The 17,708-nt window shown below is 38.3% G+C and overlaps 1 protein-coding gene across 6 annotated transcripts in view; it reads left to right on the top strand.

Moving 5' to 3' along the window:
• The window catches only part of LOC132824986 (ataxin-7-like protein 1), a 243,594-nt gene that overhangs the window by 198,105 nt on the left and 27,781 nt on the right, over positions 1-17,708 (top strand). For 5 of the 6 annotated variants that reach the window (XM_060839936.1, XM_060839937.1, XM_060839933.1 and 2 more), the window contains 4 exons: positions 12,060-12,142; positions 13,576-13,826; positions 17,018-17,210; positions 17,325-17,446. In XM_060839936.1, the coding sequence (XP_060695919.1) occupies positions 12,060-12,142; positions 13,576-13,826; positions 17,018-17,210; positions 17,325-17,446 (649 nt within the window). The remainder of the gene's footprint in view (positions 1-12,059; positions 12,143-13,575; positions 13,827-17,017; positions 17,211-17,324; positions 17,447-17,708) is intronic. The other variant, XM_060839934.1, reaches the window with a different exon arrangement.

Below are 17,708 nucleotides of genomic sequence, written 5' to 3'. Positions count from 1 at the left end.
GCCAGGATAAATGTTCAATGGGCAATTGCCTATTGTTTTCCTGAAGTTTCAATTCAATCATGACAATTATATATTATGATATTTTGATACCAGCCAATTATTCAGACTTCCAACAGTTTGGAGAATGTATAAATGCCAGCATTAATATTAGTGTAGTATAAACACACATTGCAAAAACACTCAATTGATATATTTATAGGATAATGAACTGAGCACCCTTTCTTTTCCTGTGCCTGACGCCAAAATTGCAAAATAAAGCTTGAGCTGCTTCACAAAACATGAATAGATCCTGTATTCATTTGCAGTAAAACTTAATAATTTTAAGAATTCTTGACAGCATTTACCAAAAAACACACTATTTTAGCTGAGAAGTGTTATGGTCTTGTTTTTCATTATTGACACTTGAGTAAGAGGACTTAAGGCTTGTAGCTTAAATTTTAAAATTTACTCTTGTTCCCAAGGTTTTTGAGCCCTGATGTAGGGCTTCTCATTATACTCAGTGTTCGGAGAGTTTATGCAAACTACAAGCAGTAGGCCTTTCGAGTCCTTGAACCTGTTGTACCACTCGTTAAGATTAGGATTGGCCTCAATCCATGTTCCTTCTATCGCAGACTACCTTTGAGTTTGTCTAGCCCAGATAACTGCTGACTCACTTGTTGGTGAAGCATGAGATAACTTGTGAATTTGAGATGTCTGAAATCCTTTTCATGTCCAGATAGCTACTTTCTAAAAATTGGTAGCGAGAAAAGTTTGGTTTGATTGTTCAAAGTCAGGAGTCGCACAAGTTTGCTAACCCCACACCAGATATTTGAATACATATCAAACCTATCTGAACTTGTTAATTTACAGAGAAATAATTAGTTCAATGTGAAATTTCTTAAAGTGTACAGAGCAATACTGACTGATGGATTTTTGATAATGAATTAAATAAAGTGCTGTCAAAGTTTTTTTTTCAGAACTGATTTGGAGGTGCCAGTATTGGACCGGGGTGTACAAAGTTAAAAATCACACCGCATGAGATTATAATCCAACAGGTTTATGTGGAAGCACTAGCTTTCCGAGTTACCTAATGAAGGAGCAGCACTCCGAAAGCAAGTGCTTCCAAATAAACCTGTTGGATTATAACTTGTTGTGTGATTTTTAACTTTTTTCAGAAAGACATTTAAACCTGCAAGAAACTTAAAAGTAATTTGGCTACATATTTTGACAGCAGGTAATTTGCTGGCCCCCATTTGATGCCATACTGAAAAATATTGTCCATGAAGCTCTTAATAATCATGGAATGTTACCATAACTTCCATTTCATGAAATAACATGAAGTTGCCGTAACAGTTGGTACGGCTTGCTTAATTTGAAGAGCTTTTTGTATTTCTGTGGTGTGAGGTGAGTACACTTTCTTTTCAGTGTCATTCTATCAGCTTCCTCAACAACTTCGCCCAGTCCCCTGTAACCTTGCAATTTTTTCTTTAAATATTTATCTGAATAGTGTGTCTCCATCAGACCTGCAAACAGTGCATTTCAGATTCTAACAACTCATTGCATAAAAATAATTTTCCTGTTTCACCATTTCTTCTATTGCCAGTTAACTTAAATCAGTATTATTTGAAACATGAACCTTCTGTCTTGGGAGCAGTTTTCTCTTTTGAGTCTGTCTAAACCTCTCTCGTTTTGGCTCACTCTATCAAATCTTCTCTTAATCTTGCTGAGGAGAACAGTTCCAGCTTCTTTAATCTAATCACTTTAATCCTTCATCACTGGAATCACTCATATCAGTCTTTACTGAATCTTCTCTGATGCCTTCCTTCTTAAAATGTGGTATCCAAAACTAAACATGATACTCAAGTTGAGGCCAAACTAATGATTTATAAAGGTTCTTCATGACTTCCTTGCTTTACTACTCAATCCCTTGTTCTGCTAGTAACGTGACATTTGTGTTCCTCTGCAAACTCGTGCTGTAGAAAATCACGCTATGAAAAACCGCGGTAGAAAATTGCTCTACCCGTTCAGTAGAAAGTTCACATTATCCAAACAACATCCACAGTTTGTCAGTTGCGTTATAGCCAATTTGTGCTGATGAAATGAGTGGTATACCAGAACGACCTGTATTAACTGCTCTGTCATCCTGACCTGCCATCTTTGATGATTTATACACATGTGTTCGAAGGCATTTGCATCTCACTGTTCTGCCAAATTTCAGCTGCCATGTCTGCCCATTCCTCTTGTCTAAGTTTGTTTTCTTGAAGTTTAATTTCTACCTTTCTCATAGTTCACAATACTGTACTTCCTAAGTTTTGTGTCATCTGCAATTTTTGAATTTGTGGCCTGCTCTCAAGCTTCTTTATTAATTTAGATAAAGAAAAATAGTGGTCCTCATACCAAACCCAATGTATACCTTCTTTGCGCCTGAAAAGTAATCGTTCTTCGCTCCTGTTTGCTGTCACTTAGCCAACTTTGCATCCTTGCTGTTCCTACCCTCTTTATTCCATGGACTTTAACTTACTTATAAGTTTGTTATGAAGCACTTCATCATATGCCTTTTGAATTTTACATACTTTACATCAACCATATTATCCTCCTTTTATCAACTAATCAAAAGCTCCGTCAAATTAATTAAACATGATTTCTCCTTAACAAGTTTCCTTCCTTAATTCACATTTGTTAATTTTGTCCAAAATAATGATTTTTAAAAGTGTTCTCTCAACTGAAGTTAAACTGATGGTCTTCTGTGATTGGGCTGCTTCTTATAGCCTTTTATGAACAAGGGTGCAACTTTTGTGGTTGTAGGTTTGTCTGCTGCCATCCCTATACCTAAAGAGGACAGGAAGGTTTTACAATTTCCACGTAATACCTCCCTCGAATATCCTCAGATGCAGGTGACACCTTATGTCGAGGTGCAGCCAACCTATCCAATACCATTTTTTTAAAAATCAGTTTGTTACCTATCAGGTGTTGCAACTGCCTCTGTTTCACTATGACTCTGGCAGTCTTTTATTCCTTGGTAAAGACAGATGCAAAGTACTTATAAAAGCAGAAGGCAAATAAATATGTAAATCCCCATTTTCCTCGCAAATCAGCCCCATTCCTCCTCTTTACCAACCTTTATACCTTTAGAAGACTTTAAGGCTCCCATTATGTTAGCCGCCAATCTCTTATACTCTTTCTTTGCTTTTCTTGTTTCTTTTCAATATTCAGGCTGCTTCTCAACATTATTATCCACTTGACATCTGTCATATACACCCCTTTTTTCCCCCTTTATCTTAATCTTCTCTGTTATTCAGTGAGTTCTGGTTTTGGTTCCTCAACCTAGATGTACTCTCTTTATAGGGAAATCGTTGTTCTTTGTTTGCTGCCAATCTATAATTGTAGTATGTGGAGGTGATAGTGTAGTGGTGTTGTCACTGGACTAGTAATCCACAGTCTTGCGTACCACCCTGAGGACTTGGGTTTGTATTCCAAGGTGGTGAAATTTGAATTCAGTAAAACAAAATCAGAAATTATAAGTCTAATCATGCTTGTGAAATCATTGTACATCATTGTGAAATACTAACTGGTTCAGTAACCTCGTTTAGTAAGGAAAACTGCCAACCTTATCCGGTCTGTTAAATCAGCTACAGATTTCACACCCAAAGTAACATGATTGATTTTTAACTGCACATGCAAGCCCCTCAATTCAGGGGCAACTAGGGTTGGGCAAAAAATACTGGCCCAACCAGGGATACCCAGTGAAGAAACTAAAAAAAACCAAGTCAAATCTGTTCTCATTCTATTCAGGTTAGCCTTCCAATAATTAATTATTTTTACTTTGATTGCTCCTTGCCCTTTTCCATAGCTAATTTCAACTTAATGATATTATCACTATCCTTAACTGTTCTTCTAACACTTAAAAAAAACCCAAAGAACTGCAGATGCTGGAAATCTGAAACAAAAACAGAAATTGTTGGAAAATCTCAGCATATCTGGCAGCATCTTTGGAGAGAAGTCAGCGTTAACTTTTCAGGTCCAGTGACCCTTCAGAATTTCAGAACCGGTACTGAAGAAGCATCACTGGATCCGAAAAGTTAACACTGATTTCTCTCTGAAGATGCTGCCAGACCTGCTGAGATTTTCCGACAATGTCTGTTTTTGCACCTTCTAACACTTGATCAACTTGAGCTCATTACCCAGAATCGGATTCTCAATGCCAGAAACCTACTGATGGAGAACATATTTCCAAAACACATTCAGAAATGTTTCCCCCCTCTGCTGTCTGCACTATTACTATCGCAGAGTGTATAATATAATTAAAGCCTTACGTTATTGCTACTCTGTATTTCTTGCACCTCTCTGTGATTTCCTTGCAAATTTGTTCCTCTGTACATTTCCTCTGGTTGATGGCCAATGGAATATATCCAGTGCGATGATCTCTTGATTGTTTCTCAGCTCAAACCAAATAAGTCCTGTCCTTGACCATTTTAGGACAGTACATTGTTCAGTTACAAGTTTTTTTTTGATTCAGAAGATTACCATTGGAAAGATGAACAGAAATCACTCAACAGCAAGTGTTTGAATTGATTTATTAAAATAATGTGGGAGAGTGCATTTATGCACTTTAGCAGAAATGTAGAAGCAAAGATTATTTTCTAATGGTCTTAAGCTTCAGATTTCCAAAGCCTGAAGAGACTTGAGCGTTCTAGTTCAGGATTCTCTTAAAGGTAGCATGCAGGTTCACTTGGCAGTAAGGAAGACAAATGTAATATTTATTTCAAGTGGGCTAGAATGAAAGAGCAGAGATTGTACTGCTGATGCTGTATAAAGCTCTGGTCAAGCTCCATTTGGAATATGGTGAACAATTTGGACCCCATATCTAAGGAGGGATGTGCTGGAAGGGGTGCAAGGGAGGTATGTAAGAATGATCCTGGGGTGAAGATCTTCTCATGTGTAGAGTGGTTGAGGACTCTGGGTTTGTACTGGATGGAGTTTAGAAGGATGAAGGGAAATCTGATTGGAACTTAGAATACTGAGAGGCATTGATAGGGTGGATGTGGAAGTGATATTTCCACTAGCTGTTGAGACTAGGATCTGAGGGCACAGCTTTAGAGTGAAGGGATAATCTTGTAGAATTTAGATCAGGAAGAATTTCTTCAACCAGAGAGTGGTGAATCTGTGGAACTCATTGCTACAGAAAGCTATGGAGGCCAAGCCATTGAGTATCTTTAAGACAGAGATAAATAAATAGATTCTTGATTAGGAAGGAGATCAATGGTTATGGGGAGAACATTGAATAACGGGTTGAGAATATTTTTGTAAAAGAGACTCAAATTGCCACAGTTAGACCGAGCTGGTCTTATAGTTGGTTTGGTATGGCTGCACACACTCCAATTTGCCTTCACTTTGCAACTTCCATTCTATAAATAAAATTGCTGCCAGTGTATTAACTTTTGACAATTTGTGAACTTGTTTGTTGGCCTAATGGTGCTAATTTATGGTCAGTCAGAACCCACAATTGACAATGAGGCACTGAGCGTCACTGCCCTTCTGTGTTCTTTTTTCTTCTCCAGTTGACCAAGCCTCCTTCTCAACTGTAGTCTGACCCATAGGTGCCTGATGTCCTTTCCTAATTCTTGGATTTGGATTGGAAGAGAAGTACATTGCCTGAAACACATTAAATGTCTATTGTAGTATGACACGTGGTTTGTTTACCTCAACACCTTTGTCATTTTGTGACTGTGTTGTTAAAGTTGATGCTAAGATAAATGTGCATTTGGTATCACTGACTGCTCAGTATTTTGTTTCATTAAGTTAACCATTTCAAGGTTTTCTGACAAGAACTTCAATCATATTTGTTAAAAGCTGCTGTTAGAATACTGGAAGAAATGGGAAGGTCCATGACATGGCCTGAACCAATCAACAGGTCAGATTGTGAGAAAGTTAAAGTAAATGCATAGTGTAGCAAAGAGCTTCAGGTTGCCCTCATTGTAAAATAGTTCACAGGCCTGAGTCAGCCGGATGGATGTTCAAGACATATGTAAGAATTAATGTCAAGCCTTTTGGTCATTTTCTATGATGTAACATATATTATGCAAAGATGAAAAATGGTACTAACTTAGTTGTGTAAGGACTGTCCCCCGGACATTAGTATATGGGTTCATCATATTGTTGACATTCAGTAAGTGTATTTATTCAACTGTATATTTTCCAATATGGCATCATTGTATCAATCTTTTATTACTTAGTGAAAAATTGAGTATTTTTGGGAGTTTCAGCCATTGGCAGTAAATTGAAATTATATTTTGTTGCAAGTCTTTTTTTTAAAAAAACGACACTACTTTAAAATATGGAGCAGCCGCTGTTGGACTGGGGTGGACAAAGTTGTATGTTTTTTTTAAACTTCAAAATAGACTAACTGGCATTCTAAAGCAAAATACTGTGATTGCCAGAAAGATGAAACAAAGACAGAAAGTTCTGAAAATATTTGTAGGTCAGACAACATCTGTGGAAAAGGGAACAAAATGAATGTTTCTGGCTGATGACCTTTCATCAAAATTCCAGTTCTAAAGTAAGTATGTTGACCCCAAACACGATCTCAGTTTCTCTTTCTACTGGTGTTCCCTGATTTACTGAATATTTCCAGCATTATCTATTTTTTTAACAGCAATTCCACACTTTAAGTTTAAGGAAAATCTGACGTTGCACCTGGCACAGCTGGATAAAGTAGTGTAAGCCATTACTGTTTGAGGCAGGTGTATATGAATGCAAATCTGTTGTTGTACAGACGCTTCCTGCTTAGGGCAGTTGAAGGGTAATGGATAGAAATGAAAGCTAATTTCTTCCTCTCACCTCACATATCCTCACCTGGGCACACTTGCACACAGACACACACATATATGGACACCCGCACAGCACATATGTGCGTGCGTATACATATATGCGCGCGCGCACACACACACACACACACACACACACACACACGCGCGTATGCAAACGCATGCACACACTAATACATATGCACGCATATGTACATGCACGCACATACGTTAAGGTTATATTGAAGTAGATGCCAAATCTTATTATGATTAGCAAATTCAGCATAGATTGGCTGAGACTGCTAGATCTCACTGACTTCTATGGCTTAGCTCCAGACTGTGAATTTATTTCAAAGCCTAAATAAATCTTATTCCTCAATCTGTCTCTCCCGGTTTTGTCAGACCTCTAGTATTGCTAATGGACCAGCCATTAGAATGTGTGGCCAGTAGTCAACCATAACTTCCCAAATCCAGATGTATTCCACTTATTTCCTTATTTTCAGAAGGCAAGTGTATTTTAGCTCCTTTTCCAGACCTCAATACTCAAGCAGATTCGAAACATTGCATCTGGTTATAGATGAGGAACAAACCGAACTCATTGCAGTTGAGGTAGGCTTACCTGAATGTCAGGCAGACCCAGAACTCAAACTCATGAGCCTGTAGCCTCTTATTTGCTGAATTTGTTTATCTGCTTAAACTGTTACTGCTGACTTCACTGGACAAATAGATATAATTTAAAATGAAGCCTGTTTCTGTTTGAAGGTCTGAGTGGCCACATGCAATTCAATATAATGTTGGACTCACATCATGTCCCAGTATCGTTCCAGTAAATTAGGAAGATAGATTTGCTCATTAAAACCATTTAGACAAGTTGCAATTCAGTCATTACAGTGTCATGTGCTGGTCTTGATGTAATTATTCATGGAAATTGTCTTCGTAGGTTTGATCTTTCAGGCAAATTAGTGGTGGCCCGTCATATATCTTGAATGCAGAACTGCTAGGAATCCCATTGCCTGCATTTATTGAAGAAAGTTTGTACTCTGAATCTACTTTGAAAGCAAGACAACGGGGGGGAGATGATGATGAAAAATGTTCAAGTACCCTCTTTAAGGGCATTGACAATTTTCTGTGATCTTAATCTGCTTGTCAGGTGTAGGTGGCTAAGTATAAAACAGGGCATTGAAATATTTCGTATTAGGTATTCCCTGATGTTTTGTGAATACTGACTCAGACCTCAACCAAACAGTGTTCAGTCTGAGACAGTTGGAAGACTGTCATTGATATTCTTTCAGCCACTTAAATTACAGTATATGTAAAAACAAATTCTGTTGTGGAATCCAAAGACATTTATGTGAAGCACCTCTGGAGCATATAGGACTTGAACCCAGGTCTTGTGGCTCAGAGACACTGCACCACAAGAGCTCTCAAGTAGAGGGTTTAAGTTTTTCAGTTGACCATAAATTGTCCTGGAAGTAGCTTTCAATCAAAATATCTTCAGCCAGCTATCAAAGGTAATAATCACAAGGATATTCGTTATTCATGTATCAGGGAGATGCGTACTTTCTCTTTGAATACAATGAGATAAGCAGAAAATGTGAGATAGTAAGTTGCAGCATAATCAATGTGACATACTCTGAAATTAGTATTGATCATTATTTTAAATTCCTGTTTTTTCTGATCCATTGTTACATAATATTGATGGTCCATATATCATAGGCTATTGATTACAGAAGTGTTATTGTACTGGGGCTGCCATTTGGCCAATCATGCCTGTATCTGCTCTTCACATGAGAATGATTACCTAATATTGACCTTCTGCTTTTTCTCCATACCCTTGCACAATGTTTTTATCCAAATAGTCAAACAGTACCCTCTTGGGTGGCTGAACTGAACCCTCCTTCACCACAGTTGCAGTCATTTCATTCCTTACCCATAATATTCACTGTGTGAAAAATATTGTTGTTCACCACCTCAAATTTACTACTTTTGTAAATTTGTGCCCCCTCATAGCTCTTCCTCTTCTTGTTCAAGTGTCTTATTTAAGCTTGCCTAAGATCATTTTCTTTAGTAGTAGGAACTCAGGCATCCTAAGCATGTGATGGCCAGCAGAATGGGTTTTGGATGATCCTGGTACTTGCCTTGATGCTGGTGCTGTTGGTTGCATTAAGGACACAGGTGCTAGTTCACCTGCCCTCTTAGCTGATGTAGAAAATCCATCTCAAACAATGTTGTTGATGCTTCTCAAGGGTCTCGCAGCAATGTCTCTCTTTGTAATCCAAGTTTCAGAGCCAGCACAAAAGCAAAACATTGTGGCTGCTGGAAATCTGAAACAGAAACTTTTCTGACAAAATTTGCGTAAGACACTGTCATCTTGCTGAGAACCCTAACTCTTGAGCAAATACTAGAGAACACCCTGGCACTGCAGTGATCTGTAAATTTACTTCAGTGACGAGAATCCACCTTGCATAATTGCACAGATGTGGTTGGTAATCTCCATACTTACCCTCTGGCCATGCAAGTGCTTCAATGAATCAAGAGGGCTCTGAATCCTTATTCTTTAAAGCACAGACCTTGACATCAAAAATTGAGGATTGATCAACTTGAACAGAGACAAGCCAATCCACTGATCGGCAGACTCTGTTCTAAACAATATGTCAGGCTTCTGTCAGTACAAGTATTTTGGTCTTTGAAACCAATGGTCATGACTTCAAGTGGCATTCAGAGACTTGAACAGATAATTTAGACTGATAAATTCAGTGCTTTATTTACAGAGTACACCATTTTTCGGGGTGCCGATTTTTCAATGAGTTGTTTTACTCAGCGGGTTGTGAGTTCATGGAATGCCCTGCCAGTAGCAGTGGTGAACTCTCCCTCTTTATGGTCATTTAAGCGGGCATTGGATAAGCATATGGAGGTTATTGGGCTAGTGTAGGTTAGGTAGACTTTGGTCGGCGCAACATCGAGGGCCGAAGGGCCTGTACTGCACTGTATTTTTCTATGTTCTATAAACTGTGGCTTCTCTATCCTTGCAGATGTTTGTAAAAGATTCCAAGCTATAATTTGAAGCAGAGCAGGAGAGTAATCCCAAATATTCTGGTCAATACTCTCAACTCACCACTGAAACAAATTTTCTGGTCACAGCTGTTTGCAGATGATTGCAACTTGTGCTGTCCTCAATGTCTGTATCATGTAGTGTACTCCAAATGTATTTAATTGATTATAGTGTGTTTAGGCCCCAAAAAGATGCTCGGTCCATAGAAATTATTTTCTTTGCCATTGTCACCTTAAATTCCTAATTACAATTATTCACACAGTGTACCTTCCAGTAACCACTCTGGACTGAAGCTTGTGTAGGAAGCATTATGGTTTAAAAGGTGCTTTTATTCTTAGAAAGGTCTGGGGCCTATCACTTTTACCTGTGATGTTTTTATGTATGGAAAGAGTAACATAAGTTACTGACTGCATGAGACCTCTTCACATTATCACTTCATGAGACTATGCTGCAACCTGACTTTGAAAGTCTGTTTGCAGAACGATGAATGAGTATGAGAGAGATATGGAAGGACAACAGAAAGGTAACGGGGAATTTGGGGAAAACTTAACTATTCCCTTCAGTACTTTTGCATAATGCATTCTGGCCTAGTGGTGTTCAAGATAGCATCTTCAAATACAGTCAAGAACTTGATCATTTAATTGGAGTCTTACACTTCAAATTTGACCCCTTCTATTGTGTGCTGTCGTGGTTTACACACACAGATGCAAGCCTGAGAAGTCGGAAGCACAAAGCAAGTGACCATCCTGCAACCTATTGCTAGTATTATTTCACATGTAAGCATTATATACTAGATGTTTGTGGTATGAAACTCTTTCAGGAAGTGAATATGGGGACAGTTACAATTCTGAGTTGCTGCTGCAGAATCGATGTATACTATAAACAATGTGGATTCAAAGATAGTATGAGAGAAGGACATGCTTCGTGGCATATGGAAAGCACAAGTAATTCAGGCAATAGTATTTTAGTACTTTTTGTATCTGACATCTTTCATATTTTTTGGAATTGTTTTACTTTTACCGTTTATGATCGTATGTGTCTCTGAATGTGAAAGGACAATTTGCAAGGCTGTTGAAAGAGCATTCAGCATCTTGGTATTTATAAATAAAGGAATAGAGTACAAAAGCAAAGAAATTGTGCTAAACCTTTGTGAATCACTGGTTAGGGCTCAGATGGAGAGCTGTGCCCATTTCTGGACAACACACTTCAGGAAGAATTTCAAATTCCTGGAGGATTTTTGGAATACCAGGGTACAGGGGCTTCTGGCATATTAAAACCCTGGGATTGTTCTTCAAACTGAGTTTAAGGAGTGAATGAATTCAAGTGTTTGAAATGATGAAGTGTTTTGATGGAGTAAATAAGGAGGGTCTATTTCTATTTGTAAGTAAGTCAATGACATGAAGACACAAATTCAAGAGAAATGAGTTTTTTATCCTTATACAAACAGTTGTTATGATCTGAGCATATTAACTGATAAGTTGATTGAAGAAGATTCAATTGTAACATTCAAAAGGAAATTGAATATACACTTGGAAAAGGAAAATTATGCGCAAGTCTGGATGTGATTAGATAGGTCTTTGGAAGAGCTAGTACAGACACGGTGAGCTTCGATGTAGTGTGGTTCTATGATGACATAAGCTTGAATTGCCCTGTTATAATAAACATCAGTTTATTGTTACAAATGCAGGTGGCCCGAGATAATTTTGGATCTTTGGTTTTCAGTTTTTCATGCTCCAGTGTGCTTGCTTCATGCATGATGGATGTGATCATTGCTGTTGAACTGAGCTGTGGGAGGCGATATAATCCCCGGGCATCAATGTGAACCTGCCTATGAGGAGTCCAGTTACACGACACACCCTCATTAACACATTGTGGAAAGTGAACGAGCTTCGGCTATTGAATCAGCCATCCTTGTCCATGACTCCACAAAATCAAATCCATTAAACATGTTGAATAAATACCATAAGCTATTTACAGTTTGGAAGTGAAGAGCTTGAGAATGTTTGCATTTTTGTAATGTATTTCTTTTCAGTCTTGAAGGCTCAGTAATGCTTTATATTAAGAAGGAAAATAATTTGAACCCTGAGCATTTGGCATTGACTGGAATATTTTATATCTCTGATTTTGTGCATTTATAATCAATTCAGATGTAGGTATTGTAGAGAAAATGCAATTTGTCTGGCTGTCATCAGTATACTGAATTCAGTTTTTTCACGATTCAACAGAGAGGGAATTTGACCCTAACAGACACTGTGGTGTTATGGATCCTGAGACCAAGAAACCATGTACAAGGTCACTCACGTGTAAGGTATGTGTTTTGCCCAAAATGATTGGTTGATTTCTTTGGTTGATATTTACAATGGAATTTTGAAATGGATGCAATTTTGCAATTTGTTATCGAACGTGTATGTGAATATCGATGTTATATTCATGTAACTCAAATTTGAGTTTGAAGTCATTGTTTGCAGTAACCATGATAGGTTACTGCAAAAAAATACAGAGTTATGGCATTGAGGGTGAGTTGGAGGTTTGGATTAGGAATTGGCTGGCTGGACGAAGACAGGGTAATGGTTGATGGTAAAGGTTCATCTTGGAGTGCAATTACTAGTGGTGTTCCGCAAGGATCTGTTTTGGGACCATTGCTGTTTGTCATTTTTATAAATGACCTGGAGGAGGGGCTAGAAGGTTGGGTGAGCAGGTTTGCAGATAATACGAAAGTCGGTGGAGTTGTTGACAGTGAGGAAGGATGTGGCAGGTTACAGCAGGATATAGATAAGCTGCAGAGCTGGGCAGGAAGGTGGCAAATGGAGTTCAATGTAGCTAAGTGTGAAGTGATTCACTTTGGTAAGAGTAACAAGAAGATGGAGTACTGGGCTAATGGTCGGATACTTGGTAGTGTGGATGAGCAGAGGGATCTTGGTGTCCATGTACACAGATCTCTGAAAGTTGCCACCCAGGTAAATAGTGCTGTGAAGAAGGCATATGGCGTACTGGCTTTTATTGGTAGAGGAATTGAGTTCCGGAGTCCTGAGGTCATGTTGCAGTTGTATAAGACTCTGATGCGGCCGCATCTGGAGTATTGTGTGCAGTTTTGGTCGCCGTACTATAGGAAGGATGTGGAGGCACTGGAATGGGTGCAGAGGAGGTTTACCAGGTTGTTGCCTGGTATGGTAGGAAGATCGTATGAGGAAAGGCTGAGGCACTTGGGGCTGTTTTTCATTGGAGAAAAGAAGGTTTAGGGGTGACTTGATAGAGGTGTACAAGATGATTAGGGGTTTAGATAGGGTTGACAATGAGAACCTTTTTCCACGTATGGAGTCAGCTATTATGAGGGGGCATAGCTTTAAATTAAGGGGAGGTAGGTGTAGGACTGATGTTAGGGATAGATTCTTTACTCAGCGAGTCGTGAGTTCATGGAATGCCCTGCCAGTAGCAGTAGTGGACTCTCCCTCTTTATGGGCATTTAAATGGGCATTGGATAGGCATATGGAGGATAGTGGGCTAGTGTAGATTAGGTGGGCTTGGATCGGTGCAACATCGATGGCCAAAGGGCCTATACTGCGCTGTATTTTTCTATGTTTTCTATGTTTAATAAAGCAAAAACTACTTCACCTCAAAAATGTTTAAACATTTCAACAATGTGGTGGGGCACAATATTTACAACTAAACTAATAGCTCCATATTTGTAAGTGTCATTTCAATTGTATCTGGAATGCCTTCTATTCGCTTGCTTTCGTGCAGACTCATTCACTTAATCATCGGAGAGCAGTACCAGGACGAAGGAAACTATTTGACAGTCTTCTTGCTGAACATAAAGCACGCTCAAAGGAGAAAGAAACTGTAAAAGACAAGGAGCACCTTCAAGTGTCAAAGGATTCTAATCTGAGTCAGCCTATGCCTCCACAAGAGCAAGTATCTTTGACTAACCCTGGTTTAGAGCATAAAGTTACATCGCCAGCAAAATCAAGACTGCTGAATACTGCCCTTGCCAGGTGAATTACAACATGATTTCATTGTTTACACTTTTCAACATTGAACTAACTTAACGTCTCAACAATTTTCTACAGTGGTTGAGAGTTTCATCCAGTATCGTACAGTGTGTGCGCGCGCATGCACACACTTCTGCTTTCAGTGGCATTTGCAAATTCAGATGTCACATGAGAATCCCAGAATAACATGCATGATTAAGGACAGTGATCTAATCAGGAAAGGGGAATCTCTATGACAAAGAACTGTCTTGTGCTACAGACAACATACAAATAAAAACCTGTTTCTGTATAACTTTTAGGGACATATTGATTGTAATTAAAAATCTGTCTAATACAAAGAGTGTTTTGAGAAATTTCCACAACAACAACAACAACATTTACAGAGATATTTACTTGTATACTCTATCAAAAACAATTGTCCAAAAGCTGCCATTGGTTGAAAACTGGACATGCATAGAATATGCCATGCATCAATTATATTTGATTTATGTGGACAATTTGGACTTGGCGTTGCATGTGTTATCTGTTCCACTGTTTGCTGTCTGTCTGCTTCCACCCTTGAAGAGACCCTTGAACCCCACACAACCCGGATTGGTCTGAACAGCCCACTGCCCAAATGTAACCAATCCAACATTTGTCAAAATCCAAAATTCGGAATGTACTCACACTCAAGTAAGCATTCGGTATGGTTTGGCCAGTTAAATACTTACTTTTAGTAACACAGTGAATATTTTACTTGGAACTAATTTTTCACAAATCATTATTATATATCAATCATTTTCATCAGTAACATCAAACATTTCTGAAAAATTATGTAATGATTTTGTGCCAGAATAATTTGTACCTGAACAAAGTGCACATTGATTAGTTGATTCAGCATATTGTAGGTTCTCATCGTTAAATTCAGTAGCTTGTTGAGTGAAGCTTCTATGAATTCTATGCTGCTTTGAGAGCAATGTCACTCATGTGATATTCCTGTTGTGAGCTGTACATTTCCCTCATGCCTCCTCTTTCACTTCACTACTTGTACTGACGACAGAGAATTACAGTTCAGTGTTCTGTCTGTCTTAATGTGTGTCTTCAGGAGATATTAAAACACATGCTGAAAAAGGGTTACTTCCTTTAGCTTGTGTGAATATTGACTTCGGATATTATGCAAATTACAGGTAGAAATTGTGGTTGACACTTTTTACTGAGTAATAGTTGTTTTTTTGTGCAAGTCCAGTGGTGGAGTAGTTAGATACTATTGTGGAGAAAGTGTGGAGAGATGATAATACTGGTATTGTTGTTGAATTGATAATCCAGAGGGTTAGTCTAATGTTTTAGGAACTAGCTAGCCTCACAGTTTAAAGCGCAGTTAGGGATGAACAACCAATGCTAGCCTTGTCAATGACCCACATCCCTCTGTATTGGGGAATCATTCATGGTGTGTAAACTTTCTTTATGTAATGTACCTTAAATGTTCATAAAGCAATATACAAAAACGGTTTACATTTTTCTTCAAATAACTTTTTTTTTAAATGGCTAAGTCACGTTCAGGCTATTCCACCTTAAACAATTGATGCCTGGCAGTTTTCATCCATTAATGATAATGATAATCTAATGTAGATTTTACTAATTAGATGGATAAATATTCTTTCTTGGCTCTACTATCAAAAAGAGCTTAGCAAGTTGGTACAGGTCAGCTCAGAAATGAAATGGATCAGTGGTTAGCACTGCTGTCTCAGTGCCAGGGACTTAGGTTTGACCCCATCCTTAGGAAACTGCGTGGAGTTTGCAAATTCTTCCTGTGTGTGCAGGTTTCCTCAACGTAATCCAGTTTCCTCCCACAGTGGTCATGCTAAATTGCCCGCAGTGTCCAGAGATGTGTGGGTTAGGTGGATTAGCCATGGGAAATGCAGGGTTGCAGGGATAGGGTGGGAGTCTGGGCCTGGGTAGTATGCTCTTCAGAGGGTCTCTGTGGATTTGAAGGACTGAATGGCCTACTTCCACACTAGGGATTCTATGAATAGTGTGCAAGAAGGTCACTTGTTAGGATGTTGCAGTATGTCTTAAAAGGACAAGGATTTAGAAGCATTCAATTCAGACTGATATATGGGTTGTGACTGATCTTAAATTGAGGAATGACAACATCTTAGTAAACAGTCTGTCTGTCGGTTGGTTTAACCTACAGTATTTTAAAGATGAGACTTGCTCCCAATTTGTTCACTTCAGTGCCATCTTTGTTCTTTAATATCTGATGTTTTAAACTCTTGCAGTAATATTAATAAAAATCACAAATGAAGTGATGTGATTTTTCCAAAAACCTTAAAATAATTCAGACACACTTTTTTGTGTGTTTGTGTTTTAATGGAGTTTATGTTGAATAGTATTATGTATAAAAACACCAAAGTTGGGCTTTCCCCATCTTCATTTTGTGGTGGTGTTCTTCTAAAACCACAGCAAGAAGTCAGTTCTCTGGTATAATGCACAACTTCCACTGAGCTGTCTGATTGCTTTTGCAAGATGGTAGTTGTTAGATATTTGAAGATGATTTAATAATGTAACGAGGTGTTGCAAATGCCATTTATGGCATAAAATTTAAAACACAAATGTGGAGATAAATCTATATAAAACTGTAACAAGTGCACTGTTTATGTACGGTTTGCCAATTTAAACTTTGTAGTACAGAGGGATTGTTGAGATAATAGTCAGGCTGGTGCTCAGATTCAGTAAATTGGTTGCTGGAGTGAGGAAGTTCAAATGCAAAGAAAGGATAAAAATTTGAGGCTACAATTCTTAGAATATAAGAAATTCCAGGATGGTTTGACAGACTTGTAGAGAGCTTTGTTAGAATGAGGTAAACTAATTAAAAATAGAATGCTTTTCACTGTTTGAGAGGTCTAGAATGAGGGCAGTGATCACTGACCTGACTGAATGAATGAAAGAGAGTCATGTCAATATCTGAGAATAGCTTAGACAGATCATTGAATGAAAGGTGAGGGGAAATGTATGGAACAAAAGTGGAAGTAAAACTGCTGCTCATGTAGAAAATAAAGGCCATGGTGGTTGAGCCATCTGTTCCTCTACTGAAATTTCACAGTAATTTCTATGTTCCTTTTATTTTCAGTTGTCAGACCCTCCACCACAATGTAACTGTTTTAAGACCTGAAATATAACCTAAAATTAATAGAATGTTTGTCCATTGCTTTCAGCAGGGGTTCATCTATTGGCAGCTTAAATAGTATGGGTACTACATCCAACAGTGCAACAGTATTGGAATTGCAATTGCCCATTATTGGAGATTTAGCAAGTCGATTATCCAGTGATGAAGGGGAAATGGATGGTACAGAGGAATCTGAAAAACTGGACTGTCAATATTCTGGGCACCACCCAAGGCCACTTGGTGTATGTTGTTATATTTTACTTCAAAAGCTCCTGATTTGTTTTCAACACTTGAGTTTTATGTTTTTCGATCTCAAAATGTGTGGTTTAAAATAATTGCTTTGCATTGTTTTGTAGTATTGCACTTTTGGGAGTCGCTTGATGGGCAGAGGTTTCTATGTCTTTGACAGACGATGGGACCGTTTTCGACTGGCACTTAATTCAATGGTAGAAAAACACCTAAATTCACAGATGTGGAAGTGAGTCCAATATTCACCCTAGTTTATGAGGTTAATGTGAGAACAGTTTTGAACATGAAAGTTATATTTCATATTTTATGTGGATAGCTGAATAATCTAGAGGTAACAAGGCTGATTCCAGTTCTGGTGAAAATGTGTTTTCAGGCTCCTGGGTCAGTTGTCTATTGAACTAGTTCTAATCAGTTCTCAAATAAACCATTGCTTGGGGAATCTTCAGTCTGTAATGGAATAACAGCGGGATCTTTTGAGTGAATGAACTAAG

Source organism: Hemiscyllium ocellatum, chromosome 19 (genome assembly GCF_020745735.1).
Source record: "Hemiscyllium ocellatum isolate sHemOce1 chromosome 19, sHemOce1.pat.X.cur, whole genome shotgun sequence".
Classification (NCBI taxonomy): domain Eukaryota; kingdom Metazoa; phylum Chordata; class Chondrichthyes; order Orectolobiformes; family Hemiscylliidae; genus Hemiscyllium; species Hemiscyllium ocellatum.
Note: the sequence above shows the minus strand (reverse complement) of the source record. Positions and strands in the feature narration are given on the sequence as shown.